Source organism: Procambarus clarkii, chromosome 75, assembly GCF_040958095.1.
Source record: "Procambarus clarkii isolate CNS0578487 chromosome 75, FALCON_Pclarkii_2.0, whole genome shotgun sequence".
Taxonomy (NCBI): Eukaryota; Metazoa; Arthropoda; class Malacostraca; order Decapoda; family Cambaridae; genus Procambarus; species Procambarus clarkii.
This window is the reverse complement of record NC_091224.1, coordinates 23,608,372-23,630,001: the sequence shown is the minus strand read 5'-3', so window position 1 is coordinate 23,630,001 and position 21,630 is coordinate 23,608,372. Positions and strand designations below refer to the sequence as shown.

Sequence of the window (21,630 nt, the reverse complement as noted above, 5' to 3'; positions counted from 1 at the left end):
GAGAGAGAGGGAGAGAGAGGGAGGGAGAGGGAGGGAGAGGGAGGGAGAGGGAGGGAGAGGGAGGGGGAGGGGGAGGGGGGGAGAGAGAGAGAGAGAGAGAGAGAGAGAGAGAGAGAGAGAGAGAGAGAGAGAGAGAGAGAGAGAGAGAGAGAGAGAGAGAGAGAGAGAGAGAGAGAGAGAGAGAGTTAGTTAGTTTTGGAATAATTCCAGTTTCTCTGTTCTAAACGTTTCCTAGATCGGATTTTATTTTTGTTTTCAAATGAGGCAACGATGCTGGGATCCGATAATCAAGATGGCGGCGCCTAAGGAACTAATATACCAACACGACCACTTTCTTTTTCTTCAAGTCCAACGTTGATGATTAATAAGAGGTCATTTGTGCTTATGTTTACCTCTTGATTACTCAACAACCTTCAATGATTGGAATACTTGGTCCAAGGTCGACATATGTCTGCATCTTGTGCCTTATTTTGACCATAGTCGTCAAATTCTATTTCCACTCATAAACTCAGGTTTATCAGAAACAAATTATTTAATTTTTCCAGTTCCCTCAGTATTTTCTCCAGTACCTTGTGATCCTGTGGTCCTGGGTTCGATCCCAGGCGCCGGCGAGAAACAATGGACAGAGTTTCTTTCACCCTGTTACCTAGCAGTAAAATAGGTACCTAGGTGTTAGTCAGCTGTCACGGGCTGCTTCCTGGGGGGTGGAGGCCTGGGCGAGGACCGGGCCGCGGGGACACTAAAAAGCCCCGAAATCATCTCAAGATAACCTCAAGATAGCACGGCTCTTGGATATTACGGTCAGAAGTTTAGTGTCTTTTTTGCCTGTCTTCACTCTTAAAGACCGGACACTGTTTGGTGCAGTTAGCCATGGTCGCGACAACTGCCACATCGGCTATGGTGCTGCTGTAACACTTGGCTCAGTGGCTTGAACAGTGGTGTCGCCACCTTGTTTAGTACCCATTATAGTTCATCAAACATTTACTCATCCACTTACGAAACCTCTTCATCTTTCATTAATCATGACAGCCTTGTTTCCATTCAATTAACATTCTATATGAGCTCCGAAGAACTAATAGGTTGTTTATATAAACAACTACTTTGGCTTGTGTGGTTTCCAAGCTCGTAAAATTTTCAACAAATGTCAACAAAGCCATTTGTTGGCTTTGTTTCCCCTAAAAAAAAAAAAAAATATTGATCTCGTTTAAAGAGGAGCGATTAAGGAAAATGTACAGGTTTCGTAAATGATTGCATAAATGCTTCACGTGTTCTGGTCGTCTCACTATCTTTGGAGCGTGCAAGGCTCCAGCGGGTCTCTACCTTGCTGGCTCTCACCACTCTCTCATGGTGGCTCTCACCACACTCTCATGGTGGCTCTTACCACTCATGGTGGCTCTCACCACTCATGGTGGCTCTCACCACTCATGGTGGCTCTCACCACTCATGGTGGCTCTCACCACTCTCTCATGGAGGCTCTCACCACTCTCTCATGGCGGCTCTCACCACTCTCTCATGGTGGCTCTCATCACTCTCTCATGGTAGCTCTCACCACTCTCTCATGGTGGCTCTCACCACTCTCTCATGGTAGCTCTCACCACTCTCTCATGGTGGCTCTCACCACTCATGGTGGCTCTCACCACTCTCTCATGGAGGCTCTCACCACTCTCTCATGGTGGCTCTCACCACTCTCTCATGGTAGCTCTCACCACTCTCTCATGGTGGCTCTCACCACTCTCTCGTGGTGGCTCTCACCACTCTCTCATGGTGGCTCTCACCACTCTCTCATGGTGGCTCTCACCACTCTCTCATGGTGGCTCTCACCACTCTCTCATGGTGGCTCTCACCACTCTCTCATGGTGGCTCTCACCACACTCTCATGGTGGCTCTTACCACTCATGGTGGCTCTCACCACTCATGGTGGCTCTCACCACTCATGGTGGCTCTCACCACTCTCTCATGGTGGCTCTCACCACTCTCTCATGGTGGCTCTCACCACTCTCTCATGGTGGCTCTCACCACTCTCTCATGGTGGCTCTCACCACACTCTCATGGTGGCTCTTACCACTCATGGTGGCTCTCACCACTCATGGTGGCTCTCACCACTCATGGTGGCTCTCACCACTCATGGTGGCTCTCACCACTCTCTCATGGAGGCTCTCACCACTCTCTCATGGCGGCTCTCACCACTCTCTCATGGTGGCTCTCATCACTCTCTCATGGTAGCTCTCACCACTCTCTCATGGTGGCTCTCACCACTCTCTCATGGTAGCTCTCACCACTCTCTCATGGTGGCTCTCACCACTCATGGTGGCTCTCACCACTCTCTCATGGAGGCTCTCACCACTCTCTCATGGTGGCTCTCACCACTCTCTCATGGTAGCTCTCACCACTCTCTCATGGTGGCTCTCACCACTCTCTCGTGGTGGCTCTCACCACTCTCTCATGGTGGCTCTCACCACTCTCTCATGGTGGCTCTCACCACTCTCTCATGGTGGCTCTCACCACTCTCTCATGGTGGCTCTCACCACTCTCTCATGGTGGCTCTCACCACTCTCTCATGGTAGCTCTCACCACTCTCTCATGGTGGCTCTCACCACTCTCTCATGGTGGCTCTCACCACTCTCTCATGGTGGCTCTCACCACTCTCTCATGGTAGCTCTCACCACTCTCTCATGGTGGCTCTCATCACTCTTTCATGGTGGCTCTCACCACACTCTCTCATGGTCCTCAACCTTCTCATCTCCTCCTATTTGCTTTCCCGATTGATTGATTGACGAAGATTAAGCCACCCAAAAGGTGGCACGGGCATGAATAGCCCGTAAGTGGTGGCCCTTTTGAGTCATTACCAGTATCAAGAGCTGATACTGGAGATCTGTGGAGGTGCGACTGCACCCTGCGTGACGGGAGATGTCTCCCGTGTGCTTTTCCGCGCCTGTGTGTTCTTCTATAGTGAGATAAGCGAGGACAACAATAGCAGCAATATCTAGTATACAATAATAATAATAATAATAATAATAATAATAATAATAATAAAATAATTAACAATAATTAAAAAATAAAGATAGCAAAACACCTGTTGCCGTTTTACACAGAAAGTTTGTAAGAGTATTAGAAATTTACATACTTTTCCTACTGCCTACGGAGGAAAGAAATTGCGCAAAGAAAAATGAGGCCAAACGCCTCAGGGCCGTGATGAGGTACTCTTCTTAAGACTTATCTGCCATGTAAACTCAGAATAATGTGAGTTTATTACAATCACGAGCTTAGTCACCAAGAACTTGCGTGTGAATGTTTGTGTTCACCTGAATGTGCTCACGTAGATGTGTTTTGGAGAGTTGAGGTGTGAGCTCTTTAGCCTCGCCTTTCAAACGATTTCGACGGTTTTATTTTTTCTCGTTCTTATCATACCTACATTTAAAAGTGTGTACTGAATTTAGTTAGCTTAAAACAACTACTTCATCTACCGGTTGGGGGTACGAACAGGAGAATTTAGAAGCGAACAATGAAGAGATATATGTGGTGAGGAGAGGCTTGTATTGCAACGTGAAGGTTTCGCTTGATGTGGGCGGGAACACAGATGGGCAGGTGGGGTGGGGTGGGTGGGTGTGTCAGTACGAGGAAAGCCAACAAGGGAGTGGAGGTTTTAGACTAGAGTCTCTCAGGACGTCAGTCTCAAGCCGTCGACGGAGCAGAGCACACGGAACCAGCACTCGCCTGTGTGTGTGTGCGTGTGGTCACGCTTGGTGATTGTGAGACCAAAGAGGACCAAAATATCTAACGATTGTGTGTGGTCTCGCTTTGGAACTTTGCATCCAATTTGGTCTAGACCAGACCATACAACTCAAATCTTGTGTGTTTCCGCGGTCACGCTTCGAAATTTGAAGAGCCTCCTGGACCAGAGAGGACTGTCAGACCGTGTGTGACCTGCTGTAGAGAGACCAGTAGTGAGAGACCAGTCAGAAAACGAGACCGGTGTTCGGTGTAATACTATACCTGGTGTGTGCATATCACTGTTCAAGTTCAAAAGTGCTGAATTACAACACTAGGCTGCCGTCGAAAACGAATTGAACATAAATTCCTTTAAAATTAAACACCCTAAGAGCGAAAATATTTTCACTAAACGCTGGTAAATCTGCGAAAAAAAAAGTTGCTGAAGAATTGAAACAGTAAACGCCTTAATGTAATATTAATTAATAATTACTACACAAAGCTGAAATATTAGTCATTTAATCAAATAACGCATTAAAAACAAACTGAATATATTAGCTATATTGATATCGAATATTGACCTACATTGATTAGGTAGACGACAATTGGAGTCCAAGATCTAGAGCAAAAATCGCCAAACGTTTGGGCTGGGTTACCAAGGCTATAGAAAACGTTCCGATCGGGTGAAACAAGTGCTTACTTGTATGTTAGAAAACGTGGTTGGTTGCCTGGGAACATTAGTCTATTGTGAATGATGGAACCTCACGTTCACTAGTGAGTGTGACTGACGCAGTACAAGTACAGGAACACCGTTCCCACACCAGTCGCCCGAGTGGAGAGTCTTCCGCCGCCATTTTATTCATTCATAGGCGCATGAACAGATATACATATAGAAAACGTGTGTAAGTGAGATAGGCAGAAGATAATAACATAAGGAAAGTGTAAAAAAGGTGGGAGGTTTTTGGATTAAAATCGACTGAAAGTCTAGGGAAAAAAATGGAATTCAAATAATTTGGTAAAGAGGATTTATAGAGCAACTAAGTGGCTTCCAGACAAAGATATACCCATAAAAGCGCCAAGCGCATTACCAAAAAGGGGCTCAAAGCACCAAAACTCTACGAAGATCAATACTAATAAATTGGAATGCTAACAACTGTATTAGAGCCCGTGTTAGCGAAGGGTGAACTAAAACACAAGGAGTAGCAAGAGAGAGATTGAGCCGAGGAAACACCCATAAAAAAGCGAAAGGAGTGAGTGGGTGAGTAAGCTCGGCGATTACTGTTCTCGATTCAGGTCCGGCCGACACCATAATCTGTCGGGGAATGTAGAGCGTCGCTGCATGGCTGACTCTACCGTCGACGCCGACCGCGGGGCCCTACTGCACACCTCTATACTAACTCTGGAGGCATTTGAATGCTAGAGTCTTGATCGCCAGCTGTGGATCCCCTTAAAAGGATTCGGAGGTAGTTAGCGCGAGTTTGGTAATGAGAATTAGAATCTCGAAAGGTTTAAGAGAAAACTGATCTAGAAGTAATCACAGCATTTGGTAGACGACACAGAGGGGAAAAATTCTGAAACATATTTCCAGAGTTTTGAAAGTGTCAAGTGGGAAAACCCAGTAAGATGTTGTCGAAGGTATGGATCGCGTGTGTTATCACGTGCGTGTGCCTGCACGCACTCACGCAAGCAATGGCGCCAGCAGCGGCGGACGTGACAGTGAAGAAGGATGTCCTTCTGACCCAGTTACTCAGAGCCCTGGAGCTATACAGCGGGAAGGGCGCCGCCCGGGCAGCCAGAGACCTGCTCAGCACCACAGCGGACTACTCCTCAGACAAGAACATGAGGCTGATGCCTGGCACTCTCCCGAAAGAGAAGAAGATCGAGGATATGGCCGTGCTGGTGTACGTGTCTCCCGCCAAGCACAAAGGCCAGGAAGAATCCTCGAAGCCTCAAGTTAGAATCGACTACGTTCCCAAGGAATTGGTGTTTGGTGACGTAAAGAACTCGAGTAGAAATTTCGCCCCGGTGCAGTACTTTGCCGTGAAGAAGACAAAGCTTCCCAAACGCAAGAAAGGAGATCTGGGTCAGGATCATCATCCCGAGGCTGAGGGAACCGTTTCTACGAATACTAGGACTGTCGGAGAATCCATTCTCGAACCCAGGCGCCGGAACCAGCACTCTTCAGGTACACCCACGCAATCAGAAGACACCCTACTGGGGCGCTGGAAAAAATCAGGGGACACAATAATCAGACGTCTGAAGAGGTCGCTGTGGCCATCAGGTCAGTCGTACCACCATGAACGGACACCGACGGAGACAGCGGTACAACTTGCAGATATCCCCCACCGGAAGTACTTCAGAGCGTTTAGCCTACACCGGCAGACGGAACTGGTAGCGGACGAGAGCGACGCCATAGTTCAGGAAGGAAGAGCAGGGACCTCGCGCCAGTTCGGCGCCATATCGGCAGCAGCTTCGGGTATTCTGTCCCAGATCCAGTTCGCGCTTGCCAACCCCGCAGTCCTTATTGCCGTCATCGTCCTGAACGTGAGTGGCCAGATTCCTTAGTGTTCCGCGGGTCTTCCGGACCTCTGAAGGCGCGCGAGGAGATTCCTTTTGTTCTTCTGAGTCGTTATTATATTTGTTGAATTAATAAACATGATTATGCAGGCGATGAGTCACAATAACGTTGCTAAAGTATGTTGACCAGACCACACACTAGAAGGTGAAGGACGTCCTGGACCATTCTCAAGTCGATTGTCGACTTGAGAATGGTCCAGGACGGACCGAAACGTCGTCGTCCCTTCACTTTCTAGTGTGTGGTCTGGTAAACATTATTATATTTGTTGTTTCTATACTGTCAGCATCTCCATCATCACTACTGTCAACGTTACATAGCCTCCACAATCACCATACCATCATAACAATACCGCCATTACAACACCATCACACAACACCACCACCACACCACCACTACCACAACACCACCACTAACACCAAACCACTATCACACATATCACCCTATACCTGTTAGCGATAAATATATATGTAGTAGACATAATAGAGGAAAAATAGATTCATCAGAAAGGCGGAGTCCAAGAGCTACTAGCTCGATTCTACACATATAAATAATTAATACACAACACCAGCATAACACAATAACACTACCACCACACAACACCACCATCACCACAACACCACCACCACAACACCACCATCACACCAACACCACCACCACAACACCACCATCACACCAACACCACCACCACAACACCACCATCACACCAACACCATCACCACAACACCACCACCACAACACCACCACCACAACACCACCATCACAACACCATCACCACAACACCACCATCACACCAACACCATCACCACAACACCACCACCACAACACCACCATCACAACACCACCACCACAACACCACCATCACACCAACACCATCACCACAACACCACCACCACAACACCATCACCACAACACCACCACCACAACACCACCACCACAACACCACCATCACACCAACACCATCACCACAACATCACCACCATAACACCACCATCACAACACCACCACAACACCACTATCACACCACAACACCACCATCAGCACACCCTCCAATGCTCCGTTAAATATTAAAATACACCCTTTCACGATATTCAACTTAATTCGTATGTATTTTAGATAGTTACTTATCTACATATCCACTATATCTATTACATCTATCCATTATTTATATTATCTATTATATATGTGTTCTTTACATCTATCCATTATCACGCTCTATCTATCCATTAGCTTTCTTATCTCCAGCAGTTATCTTTTATTTCTATCCATTTGCTCTCTTTTAAACAATGTATCTCTATCAATTAAGCAGAAAAAAACAATCCTATGATTTCTAAAAAAATTGTTTCGTAATTTATAATAATGTAAAAAACTTAACGTATTCGAAAATAGTCAACTAACAATCTGTATAAACAAAACAAAAATTTGAAAGTTCTTCAGGAAATAGAATTAGGAGTTTTACCGAGTTCTTTAACGGGAAATAGTACCATAGATTCATTGATATTTTAAAAGGGGGGGGGGTGAGGGAGTGGGGGGGGGGAACAGCGCTATGGCTTTCTATTTGTTATTTGTTCTTAGGGTTTTTTTTAGGGGGAAGAAAGGGTTAAGTAGGTCTGGGAAGGGGCTGACCCGTCTTATCATAGCATGGGGGTATAATTGACTCTGCTCATTATGAGGTAATTATCTCCAACGGGGTAATTGAAGGTTGACTCTTGGTCGTGATTGTTCGGAGTTGTAACACGCGTTTTTGTAAAGCATTTTGTGCCGGATGGAGTGTTTGAAATGCCGTTTTGTGTGTGTGTGTGCGTGTGTGTGTGTGTGTGTGTGTGTGTGTGTGTGTGTGTGTGTGTGTGTGTGTGTGTGTGTGTGTGTGTGTGTGTGTACTCACCTATTTGTGCTTGCGGGGGTTGAGCTTTGGCTCTTTGGTCCCGCCTCTCAACTGTCAATCAACTGGTGTACAGATTCCTGAGCCGTGTGTGTGTGTGTGTGTGTGTGTGTGTGTGTGTGTGTGTGTGTGTGTGTTCTTTCTACCTTCAGTTGACTGGTTTCAGTCCATAAGTTCTGTTTTATCTGCCATAGAAGTCTGAGGTTTAGTTGACATGTTTCCATGTTTGCCTTTTTTTGTAATATTCCAGTGACTCATTTGGGTAATTGGTTCCCATCACTGCTTTCTCTTTTTTGGTTCCTCCCATGTTAGTCACTGTCTGGTTCCTCCCATGTTAGTCACTGTCTGGTTCCTCCCATGTTAGTCACTGTCTCTCTGGTTCCTCCCATGTTAGTCACTGTCTCTCTGGTTCCTCTCATGTTAGTCACTGTCTTTCTGGTTCCTCTCATGTTAGTCACTGTCTGGTTCCTCCCATGTTAGTCACTGTCTCTCTGGTTCCTCTCATGTTAGTCACTGTCTTTCTGGTTCCTCCCATGTTAGTCACTGTCTCTTTGGTTCCTCTAATGTTAGTCACTGTCTCTCTGGTTCTTCTCATGTTAGTCACTGTCTCTCTGGTTCCTCCCATGTTAGTCACTGTCTGGTTCCTCCCATGTTAGTCACTGTCTCTCTGGTTCCTCCCATGTTAGTCACTGTCTCTCTGGTTCCTCCCATGTTAGTCACTGTCTCTGGTTCCTCCCATGTTAGTCACTGTCTGGTTCCTCCCATGTTAGTCACTGTCTCTCTGGTTCCTCCCATGTTAGTCACTGTCTCTCTGGTTCCTCCCATGTTAGTCACTGTCTCTCTGGTTCCTCCCATGTTAGTCACTGTCTCTCTGGTTCCTCTAATGTTAGTCACTGTCTCTCTGGTTCCTCTCATGTTAGTCACTGTCTCTCTGGTTCCTCTAATGTTAGTCACTGTCTCTCTGGTTCCTCTAATGTTAGTCACTGTCTCTCTGGTTCCTCTAATGTTAGTCACTGTCTCTCTGGTTCCTCTCATGTTAGTCACTGTCTCTCTGGTTCCTCCCATGTTAGTCACTGTCTCTGGTTCCTCTCATGTTAGTCACTGTCTCTGGTTCCTCCCATGTTAGTCACTGTCTGGTTCCTCACATGTTAGTCACTGTCTCTCTGGTTCCTCCCATGTTAGTCACTATCTGGTTCCTCCCATGTTAGTCACTGTCTCTCTGGTTCCTCCCATGTTAAACAATGTCTGTCTCTACTTCCTCCCAAGTTTGGACGTGATAAACAATGTCTGACTATGATTCCTCAATTGTTAGTAAGACCCCCGTCACCTGAATTCATTCCCCACTGGATGCATTTAACGCTAAGCTAGTTCATCCACTTGGATTGGTCGGTACAGTGACGGCCTTGCACCTGGCAGGATCGGAGTCCGATCCCTCCAATGGACCAAAGTGGATGGGTACCGTTCCATTGACCCCGTTCTCCTCCTCTTCTGTCCCTTTCCGGTACTGTACGGTTAATCTGGCTTGGAAGAATATCTTCCCTTTCCCATCCACTCACTCCCTCTTCCTTACTCTCACTCCTCTCTCAATAGTGTCTTTCCTCCCTCTTTGTTCCATCCTATTCCGTTATTCCTCTCCATCCCGTTAACTCTCTACTGACGGATAATGGGATATTGTTGAGCGATTAATAAATGAACTTTAGTTCTGAGCTGTAGTAAACTCAGTGAGTATACCTAGAAGCGGTGTAACCCACTTCTAGGTATACACACTGAGCGGTACACAATACACCGTTCATTGCATTCGACTACTAATGTTTGGAATGTCGGGTTTAGGAGCTGAGGCTCCACCCTACAGGATCATGTAGCCTAGGACACACACACACACACACACACACACACACACACACAAACACACACGCACGCACGCACACACACACACACACACTACAACACACACACCTGTTTAAGCGACGAAGAGTCGTGGGAACGGAAAGTTAAGGGTGTAATCTTCATGTCTCGCATGATAGGAAGTTGCCAGCGCTTTCTACACTCGAGGTGTGTTCATTCTTGTTCAGCTGTTCAATCCTGTTCAGCACACACACACACACACACACACGCACACACACAAACACCTGGGTTGAACGTGTTAATTGCGTGAATATACTGCCTGGACACCTAAACACATTACCTGGACAGATATGTATTGTATGGACAATACAAGACACCGACACATAACATCTTTCACAACATCCGGACATAAATCCTGGACACAAAGTCAATAAACACGGAAGTAGTGACCAGTGTTGACATATATTAAACTTTAGTTAATACCTCAATACACTGCCTATATAGGTTTTAAACAAGGAAATACACCCAGAGGCGAACCCCGCTACTCGGTGTATATTATACTGAGAGTTTACTTACTAAAGTATACTTTCTGGTCAGGAAGCTTTAAGAATTGCTTCACCAACCCTCCAGAGGCTGATATACCTGAAGCCTAACACCAAAATATATACACCAAGGATATATATATATATATATGGCTATGTCCTAGACTAAAGTATACTTTCTGGTTGGTCAGTGAGCTATTGTGAGTGATTAACCCTCCAGAGGTTGAGAGGCTTCAAGCTCAGCACAAAACCACTGCTGGGTCATTTTTCCCGGATTCATTTTGATTGACTTCGAAATATACCCAATGACTTCCACCTTAACTTCTACTGACTCTTACCACTCTGCGTTTATCAGCGGTGACAATCACTTATCATGTGTGAGTTCAACTAACCTGTCGAAGTCAGCAATTAGCCATCTACAACGGGCTAGTGGTGTGAGTTTGTCCCCCTTAGTTGGGGTGTAATCTAACTTGTATATGACACATGATTATTACACACATTCCTTGTCATTTATGTAAATCGGGAATAGAAGTGGTCCCAAGATATGCCCCTCTTGCAGTACACTCCATATGTTGCGTACCAACCATTCTATTACACGTTATACGGGCTCACCATAGCCCGTGCTGCTTGGAACTTTTTGTTCCAGGTAGCGAATCTTAAACAACAACAACAACAACAACATCTAATACACTTCAGTGGAATACTATCTATCGCTGGTTTACATTTCGTGAATTTTTTGTGCCTTGTAGGTCAACCCGTTCTCGCAACTTTAATAAGTCAATATTGACTTATTAGTTGCGTGCATAGGTGACATACTAAACATAATAGTTTCCCTTGAAAAGCTTCATAGAAAACACCGACCTTACCTAACCTACTTAGTATGTTAAAATAAGCATCTTATAGCTTCGTAATTACAATTGTTACTTAACCTATTATAGGTATAGGTTAGGTAATAATTGTAATTACGAAGCAATAAGATGCTTATCTTGACATACTAAGTAGGTTAGGTAAAGTCGGTGTTTTCTATGAAGCTTTTCAAGGGAAACTATTATGTTAAGTATGTCACCTATGCACATATTTAATAAGTCAATATTGACTTATTACATTTGCGAGAACGGGTTGTGTAGGTAGACCTTCGCGCCTGTTACATCCAGCTTTTCTTGTGATGAAAGTTTATGACGATGTACTTTAATATAAATATAAAAATATAAATATAAAAATTCTAAATATAAACATTTTCAGAATATAAAACATTCTGAAAATCCTGAAAATACACGTTTGTTGCGTTGGGCTCATCTGCATGTTAACATATTAGGACTATACTGTATTTAAAATTCTAACATCGAGAGGGATACATATACTCATAAATACACCAACGTTCCACGGGAGACATCTCCCGTCACGCAGGGTGCAGTCGCACCTCCACAGATCTCCAGTGTCATCTATTGATACTGGTGATGGCTCAAAAGGGCCACCACTTACGGGCTATTCATGCCCGTGCCACCTTTTGTGTGGCTTAATCTTTATCAATCAATCAATCCAACGTTCCGGTGTTTTTACAGTTTACTTTAGTCCAAGACTATAGTATATATGTCTGCTGATCAGTGAGCTATTGTGTTACCTTAATAAGCTTTCATAGATTGATATGCGTTAAGCCCAACACCAAAACAATCAAGGTTAAGGATTTACACTGAAAAATATCCCGTTTCACGATTTATGTGCAGTAATTCCTTGTGTTTTTAAAAGTCCCTTCAGAGTAATAAGACCAACACCAGACGAAGGAGTTTGGGCAGCAAGTGTTGAGTACTCACCTAGTTGTGCTTGCGGGGGTTGAGTTTTGGCTCTTTAGTCCCGCCTCTCAACTGTCAATCAATTCGTGTACAGATTCCGGAGCTTATTGGGCTCTATTAAATCTACATTTGAAACTGTGTATGGAGTCAGCCTCCACCACATCACTGCTTAATGCATTCCATTTGTTAACTACTCTGATACTGAAAAAAATCTATTGTCTCTGTGGCTCATGTGGGTACTAAGTTTCCACCTGTGTCCCCTTGTTCGCGTTCCACCCATGCTAAATAGTTTGTCTTTGCCCACCCTGACAATACCCCTGAGAATTTTGTAGGTGATTATCATGTCTCCCCTTACTCTTCTGTCTTCTAGGGACGTGAGGTTTAGCTCCAGTAGCCTTTCCTCGTAGCTCATACCTCTCAGTTCTGGGAGTAGTCTAGTGGCATACCTCTGAATCTTCTCTAGCTTTGTCTTGTGTTTAACTAGGTATGGACTCTAGGCTGGAGCTGCATACTCCACGATTGGTCTGACATAAGTGTTATACAGGGTCCTGAACGATTCCTTACACAAGTTTTTAAAGGCAGTTCTTATGCTGGCCAATCTTGCTTATGCCGCTCATGATATCCTTTAGATGTGGGCTTCTGGGGACAGGTTCGGTGTGATATCAACCCCCAGATCTTTCTCTTTATGTAACTCTTGCAGAATTTCACCTCCCAGATGGTACCTTGTGTTCAGCCTCCTACTCACTTCGCCTAATTTAATTAATTTACACTTTCCTGAGTTAAACTTTAGTAGCCATTTTCTAGACCATTCCTCCAGTTTGTCCAGATCGTCCTGTAGTCTCTATCTATCTTCATCTGTCTTGATTCTTCTCATAATTTTTGCATCATCAGCAAACATTGAAAGGAACGAGTCTATACCCTCTGGAAGATCGTTTACATATATAAGAAACAGGATGGGTCCAAGTACAGAGCCCTTTGGGACTCTGCTGATAACACCTCGCCACTGTGATGTCTCCCCCCCCCCCCCCCCACACACACAGTTACTCGCTGTTTTATGTTGCTTAGATACTCCCCTTTGTCCAATGGAGCACCTTACCTTTAACTCCTGGCTGTTTCTTCAACTTTTGTAACAACCTTTTATGGAGGTACTGTTTCAAAGGCTTTCTGACAGTTCAAGAAAATGCAGACTGCCCACCCTTCTCTTTCTTGCTTAATTTTTGTCGCCTGGTCATATAATTCTATTGAGCCTGTGAGGCTCGATTTACCATCCCTAAACCCATGCTGGTGGTGTGTTACAAAGCTCTTTCCCCTCCATATGTTCTATGAGCCTTTTCCTCGCGAACTTCTCCATCACCTTCCATGGTATACAAGTTAGGGAATCTGGCCTGTAGCTCAGCGCCTCTTGCCTGCCACCCTTTTTGTATATTGGGACTACATTAGCTGTCTTCCAGCTTTCCGGAAGGTCTCCTGTTTCCAGTGATCTATTATACACCATAGAGAGCAGCACACTTAGTGCTTCTGCACCCTCCTTTAGTATCCACGGTGAGATTCCGTCAGGCCCAACAGCTTTTGTCACATTTAGCTCCAACAGATTCATTTTGGCCTCACTGGTGAGCTCAAATTCCTCCAAGGCTGCTTGGTTTGCCTCCTCATTTAGTATTGGGGCTTCTTGCTCTATTGTGAACACCTCTTGGAATCTATTGTTGAGTTCTTCACACACATTCTTGTCATTCTCTGTGTATCTCTCTCCACTTTTCTCAGTTTCATTACTTGTTCCTCACTGCTGTTTTCCTCATAATGTGGCTGTGGAGCAGTTTTGGTTGGATCTCTTTGCTTCTCTCCTCACTCTGTGGTACTCATTCCTGGCCCTTTGGTATCTCTCCCTGCTCTCTGGTGTTCTTTTATTCCTGTAGTTATTCCATGTTCTTGTACTCAATTGCTTCGCTACCTTACATTACTGATTGAACCATGGATTCTTCTGTTGTTCTTTCATTGTTCTCCTTTTGGAACAGGATAAACCTGTCTGCAGCTTCCTGGGACTATTGGGTGACGTAATCCATCATATCTTGTACAGTCTTTTCTCTGAGTTCTGTTTCCCATGGTATTCCTATTATGAAGTTCCTCATCTCGTCATATTTTCCTCTTCGGTAATTCAGGCTTTTCCTTTCCTATCCCATCCTTGGATAGGTTATCCCTACCTCCACCAAATACTCAAATGTCAAGAGTGTTCATACCGGGTTGCTTACTGGTTTGTTATGCAAGGGTCCTTGTCTGTTGACCAGACTACACACTAGAAGTTGAAGGGACGACGACGTTTCGGTCCGTCCTGGACCATTCTCAAGTCGATTGTTGTCCAGGACGGACCGAAACGTCGTCGTCCCTTCAACTTCTAGTGTGTGGTCTGGTCAACATACTTCAGTCCCGTTATTGGTCCTTGTCTGCTTCCATTCCTCCTTCATTTGCTTCGTCTGTGTCTCCTATCGTTCCTCGTCTTTCCGTTATTCCTTCCGTTTCTCTCTCAATCCACCCCTCTCCCTCTTCACGACCCTTACCACAATTCTTTCCCCCCATCCCGCCCTCCAGACACCCCCACCCACCCACCACCCATCTGATGGCCCCGTCATCCAAGGCTCACCCACTAACGCCGCGGCGGCCACCTGTCGTCGTCTACCAGGGCCGCTCCGGCTTGTTCACTGACTGCTTCCCGACCTTTAATTTGGGCTCTCCTCGACCACCTTGTGACGCGCTCTCCCAGCCCGGGGAGATATGTGGGCTGAGTGGAAGCGTGTTGTTGGAGAACAGGTTGTGTGGGGGGAGTAAGTTGTATAGCAAGGGAGACAGTGTTGTGTGTTGTGGGAGATAGACTGTGTTGTTGGGGTTGGTTACACGTAGAGGGAAGAAGACAAATATAGATAAAGACAGAGACAGACAGACAGACAAATAGACAGACAGAAAGACAGACAGACAGACAGACAGACAGACAGACAGACAGAAAGACAGACACAGACAGACAGACAGACAGACAGAAAGACAGACAGACAGACAGTCAGACAGACAGACAGACAGAGACAGACAGACTGACAAGACAGACAGAAGGAAGCTGTCCCCTCCTCCCTGGAGACTGCCTTGTTTTTTAATACGGTAATTTAGTTAGCCATCAGAGCGAAGGTAATTGTCTGGGGCTTATTAAGGCAACTGCTTCCCATTGGTGCCTATGCTCCGTGCCTTTTATTGTGGAGTAAAAAGAAGACAGTTTTAATGTTTGTGAGTGAAGCGATGGTATGTTTTTGTGTGTCTGTGTTTGTACTCACCTAACTGTGCTGCCGGGGATTGAGCTTCAGCTCTTTGGTCCCCGCCTCTCAACTCTTAATCAATTGGTGTACAGATTCCCAAACCTATTAAGTCCTGTCATGATAGCATTTAAAGATGGGTTCGGGGTCTGGTCCACTAGGGGAGCCGGTCGGCCGAGCGGACAGCACGCTGGACTTGTGATCTTGTGGTCCCGGGGTCGATCCCGGGCGCCGGCGAGAAACAATGGGCAGAGTTTCTTTCACCCTATGCCCCTGTTACCTAGCAGTAACTGCATAGGCAACTGCTTCCCATTGGTGCCTATGCTCCGTGCCTTTTATTGTGGAGTAAAAAGAAGACAGTTTTAATGTTTGTGAGTGAAGCGATGGTATGTTTTTGTGTGTCTGTGTTTGTACTCACCTAACTGTGCTGCCGGGGATTGAGCTTCAGCTCTTTGGTCCCCGCCTCTCAACTCTTAATCAATTGGTGTACAGATTCCCAAACCTATTAAGTCCTGTCATGATAGCATTTAAAGATGGGTTCGGGGTCTGGTCCACTAGGGGAGCCGGTCGGCCGAGCGGACAGCACGCTGGACTTGTGATCTTGTGGTCCCGGGGTCGATCCCGGGCGCCGGCGAGAAACAATGGGCAGAGTTTCTTTCACCCTATGCCCCTGTTACCTAGCAGTAAATAGGTACCTGGGTGTTAGTCAGCTGTCACGGGCTGCTTCCTGGGGGTGGAGGCCTGGTCGAGGACCGGGCCGCGGGGACACTAAAGCCCCGAAATCATCTCAAGATAACCTCAAGATAACCACTACTTCACTATTTTCTTAGGTATTCTGACACTTTTAATAAAATAATGAATCTTTGAGTCATTTAGTTAGAACTTTTTTGTTCCCATGTCAAAATAGGACAAATTCCCATGTCAAAATTCTCTTGTTTTTTTGTTCTTATTCATGTCTCGCACACGACGGTCTGCCCTTGTCTATGTCCGCTATAATTTTGTAGGCGGTGATCATGACTCCCCTGACTATGCTATCTTCCAGTGACGTGAAGTTTAATTCATGTCTTCGCGTAGCTCATACCTTTCAGCTCTGGTACTTGTGTTGTCTGGTGGTAAACCTCTGAGTGAGTGAGAGAGAGAGAGAGAGAGAGAGAGAGAGAGAGAGAGAGAGAGAGAGAGAGAGAGAGAGAGAGAGAGAGAGAGAGAGAGAGAGAGAGAGAGAGAGAGAGACAGGAGACAGGAGACAGGAAAGAGAGAGAGAGAGAGAGAGAGAGAGAGAGAGAGAGAGAGAGAGAGAGAGAGAGAGAGAGAGAGAGAGAGAGAGAGAGAGAGAGAGAGAGAGAGAGAGAATACAACAGTGTCTCAAAGTTAGAATGTATTTCTAAAAATGTATTCACGTCAGAAGAGTGTATGCGCGGAAGTGTATAAAAATCACTTATTGAGTTTGCCAGTGTGAGGATAGAGATCTTACAGAACGTTCATATTCCTTATCGTATGTCTCTAAAGTCTAAGGAGGCAATTGTTATTAGTGACATGAGACTAGGAAACATAGCTAACATACAAAAATGCTGACTGATATTTTTGCTGCCTGGGGGACACGAGACTATGCAGTCAACACCGAGGAAATTCTACATATTCGCTCAAAGATATGCGAATACATAGATATCAATACTCAAAACGGAAGAAATATATGGACCCAGATACGTGACTAGGAAGAACATTTAAGCTTAATTTAAGGAAAAACAGGCTTAGTTAGGTTTGGTGTTTGGGTTAAGGCCTATCAACCGCTGAAGGGTTATTCAGGTCACCACTATAGCCTACTGCACACAGTCTAAAATAATCTTTCAGTGTACATACACCGAGGAATGGAGTGCACCTCTCAATGTTTTGCTTGATGCTCAGGAATTAGTGTATGATAGAGAAGAACTGCAGCTACGGAGCCGGTCGGCCGAGCGGACAGCACGCTGGACTTGTGATCCTGTGGTCTCGGGTTTCACCCTATGTCCCCTGTTACCTAGCAGTAAAACAGGTACCTGGGTGTTAGTCAGCTGTCACGGGCAGCTGTCACGGGTTGCTGCCTCCACCCCTCCTAGGGGTGGAGGCCTGGTCGAGGACCGGGCCGCGGGGACACTAAAAAGCCCCGAAATCATCTCAAGATAACCTCAAGATAACGGAGGAGGAGGAGGAAGTGGGTGGGTGGATGCTGTCGACGGTTGGGGTGCCTTTACACCCCTCGGTGCTGTAAATTATTTGGAGAAATCGCCTTCCGCTTGAAGAAGCTGGAGAGTGTACTCGCCTAGATGGGCTCCAAGAGGTTTGAGCTGCGACTCTTGAAGCAGCCTCTTAACCCTTGTTGAGCTTCTTGAGTACATAGGTAGTCAACTTTAAAGTATCTTAGTAGTTCGTTCAGCTTCGCCGTTATCCGAACACTTTGAAAATGGTGTCATGTTACAGCATTCCTATGTAGCCAAACGAAGTTGACCAGACCACACACACTACAAGGTGAAGGGACGACGACGTTTCGGTCTCAAGTCGACAATCGACTTGAGAATGGTCCAGGACGGACCGAAGCGTCGTCGTCCCTTCACCTTCTAGTGTGTGTGGTCTGGTCAACTTACTTTAGCCACGTTATTGTGACTCATCACCTGCATATCCAAACGAAGTTTCTCACTATTTCTAATCAACCTTACACGTTCTACATCAACTTAAAGCAACACCACATTATCAACCGCAATGGCAGCCGTTATCAACCACTAACCAACAGTAGAGAGAACTAGCGTTGGTTAATGCTAACCAACTATTACACCTACATTACCAACTGTCACTAATACCACCATTTCCATCATCACAACACACCTCAACCACCAACAACAACAACCCGACAAATCACTTCAACCATAGCTGCCACCCATCACCACTATCAATCTCTAACTCAACTTTCATCAACCACAGCCAAAGCCGTCGTCAATCTCTATCATAACTTTCAGTAACTGCTGCTATAACCACCATCAACCACCAGATACAGTATAATTCTGACAAATATTGAGTTCTGACCTTAGTTGATGTTAAGAGTAACTAGATTTAACAACCTTATATAAATACAGAGTAACTAAATTTAACAACCTTATATAAATATACGGTTGTTAAATCTATATCTAAATATAAATGCAAAATAGATAAAATACGAATAATTAGTAGCAATCTTCATCCAAACATAAATCTTGTATAAATATGTTAAAATGAGATCATTTGCATCAGTCTTTCTCTTCATATTCAGGGATGGTTCATCTGGGCGATCTTTAGTGGATTCCTCTTTAATCCAAACATCTTCTTCGACACCGGTGCCGGTGGCGGCTCCTCGTCCTCATCATCATCGTCATCGTCATCGTCATCATCGTCGTCAGGATCAATAGGCAGCAGCGTCGCCATCTTCCCTCTAGGTAAGTCCAGGAGGCAGACAAGTTTGCTCAACAGCACAAGCAATTCTTATTGTTATTTCAGTTCTATTTGTTATTTAAGAAATCTAAGACTGTACTTTTACGTGTAACATTTGTTTGAAGCAGTGTTCATGCTTAAAATTTATTATGCATTGATCATTGTATTATTAAGTATTCATTTACACGATGTTTTTTGAGTTGTTAAAGAGTGTATATGATGCAAACCGGTTGCCAATTCGAGGTTCGTAATTTGTGCCAGAGTTGGTGAAACGAGCGTTGAATTAATTACGTTCGTTCAAGGAGTATATGTCTGGAAGTTACGAATGTCATCTCTAATCTAGTGACTTATTCTTGATAGCGTTGTGGATTTTGTAGGAAGACCAACCACACACAGCTTGTTTGACCAGCCCGTTAACCAGGAAGTTTAGTCAAAACCCGTCAACCAGGAAGTATAGTCAGAGCCCGTCAACCAGGAAGCCTAGTCAGAGCCCGTCAACCAGGAAGTCTAGTCAGAGCCCGTCAACCAGGAAGCCTAGTCAGAGCCCGTCAACCAGGAAGCCTAGTCAGAGCCCGTCAACCAGGAAGTCTAGTCAGAGCCCGTCAACCAGGAAGTCTAGTCAGAGCCCGTCAATCAGAAAGCCTAGTCAGAGCCCGTCAACCAGGAAGCCTAGTCAGAGCCCGTCAACCAGGAAGTCTAGTCAGAGCCCGTCAACCAGGAAGTCTAGTCAGAGCCCGTCAATCAGAAAGCCTAGTCAGAGCCCGTCAATCAGAAAGCCTAGTCAAGAGCCCGGGCTGCGAGGAATCACTGAGTCTCAGAATCACATCAAGATCCCATCTCTTCTATGTTAGAAAAAGCGGACGAAGTATCTGGTCAGTTATGTATTTGTTTATATATTGAGACGACTCTGATACTGGAATCCCAAATGAGTGCTCCTTGATAGATCTAATTTGTGTGACAACTGGTTGTGTGTGTACAGAAATAGCGATTACCTTGACGAGATTATATGTGTATAAGCAACCCGTTCTCGCACTTGCTATTGTCAATATTGGCTTATTTAATAAGTGCATATGTGACATACTAATTGATTGTGAATATTTTAGTTTACCTTGAAAAGTTTCATAGAAAACCCCGACCTCACCTAACCTTCTTAGTATGTTAAGATAAGCATCTTATTGCTTCTTATTTACAATTATTACTTAACCTATCAACGGTATAGGCTAAGTAATAATTATAATTAAGAAGCAATAAGATGATTATCTTAACATACTAAGAAGGTTAGGTAAGGTCGGTGTTTTCTATGAAACTTTTCAAGGTAAACTAAAATATTCACAATCAATTAGTATGTCACATATGCACTTATTAAATAAGCCAATATTGACTATAAGCAAGTGCGAGAACGGGTTGGTATAAGCATGTTGAATATTTTGGGTAGATCTTCAGTTTTATGTACATAAGCCACAACTATAACTTTCAATGTCAACATGACAATAATTCAAAACACCCAACTCATCTATATACGAATACCATATTGATCAAAATATGAGCAGAAAACAATTTAAAATTTGGAAATCCGCCACAAAAATATAACCCAAATACAAAAATGATTTAAAAGTGTGGCTATTTCCAAACTAGTCTTGTGTAAGCGTTTAATATGCATCAGGCCGACGCTCTTACATCAAATCAGACTGGTATTTTAAGATTTTGTTTTAAAGAGCTTCAAACGTTAATGTAAAATAATGTGTGACAAACACAGGGGCGTATCACAAGAGACAATATTATTCCCACATCTTTAACACACTTCTTGTGTGAGCGAATGTTGGCGAGTTTCTATACTGGCGGATCAGGATTGCAGGGATTTGAGGGATGTAGGACCCACACACACACACACACACACACACACACACACACACACACACACACACACACACACACACACACACACACACACACACACACACACACTCACACACACACACACTCACACACACACACACACACACACACACACACACACACACACACACACACACACACACACCCACACACACACACACACACACACACACACACACACACACACAGGTCCTCGCGGCCGAGTGGACAGTGCTTGGAAGTCGTAGTCCTAAGAGCCCGGGTTCGATTCCCAGCCAAGCAGAAACAAATGGTCATAATCTTTCACGTGATATCCATGTTTACCTAGCTGTAAATAGGTACTTGGGAGTTAGACAGCTGCTACGGGCTACATTCTGAGGATGTATGGTGTGTTAACAGAGCAATATATCTAGTAGATATGATAGAGAAAATTAGGTCGGAAGTCAGTACATTAGACAACCGACGGTTAGGCGAGATCCAAGAGCTAATAGCTTGATCCTGTAGGCACGAACAGTAAATATGTACACACACGCGCGCACGCACACACAAACTTCTAGAGAGATTAACTTGTAGGAAAATAGAAAAGTATAAGATGGGCAAATTAAAAGACTGGTCCAACAAATGGCTTCTAGAGTTAAACTTAGGCAAGTGTAAACTAATGAAACGATGCCAGAAATAGTAGGCCAGA

At 44.8% G+C, this 21,630-nt stretch overlaps 1 protein-coding gene across 1 annotated transcript in view; it reads left to right on the top strand.

Moving 5' to 3' along the window:
- The first annotated feature begins 3,689 nt into the window (after window positions 1-3,689).
- LOC123771837 (mucin-2) overlaps window positions 3,690-21,630 on the top strand; it is a 29,958-nt gene continuing 12,017 nt past the window's right edge. Inside the window, exons 1-2 of the mRNA XM_069313598.1 lie at window positions 3,690-6,252; window positions 18,910-19,072. Coding sequence (XP_069169699.1) covers window positions 5,332-6,252; window positions 18,910-19,072 — 1,084 coding nt within the window. The 5' untranslated portion in view covers window positions 3,690-5,331. The remainder of the gene's footprint in view (window positions 6,253-18,909; window positions 19,073-21,630) is intronic.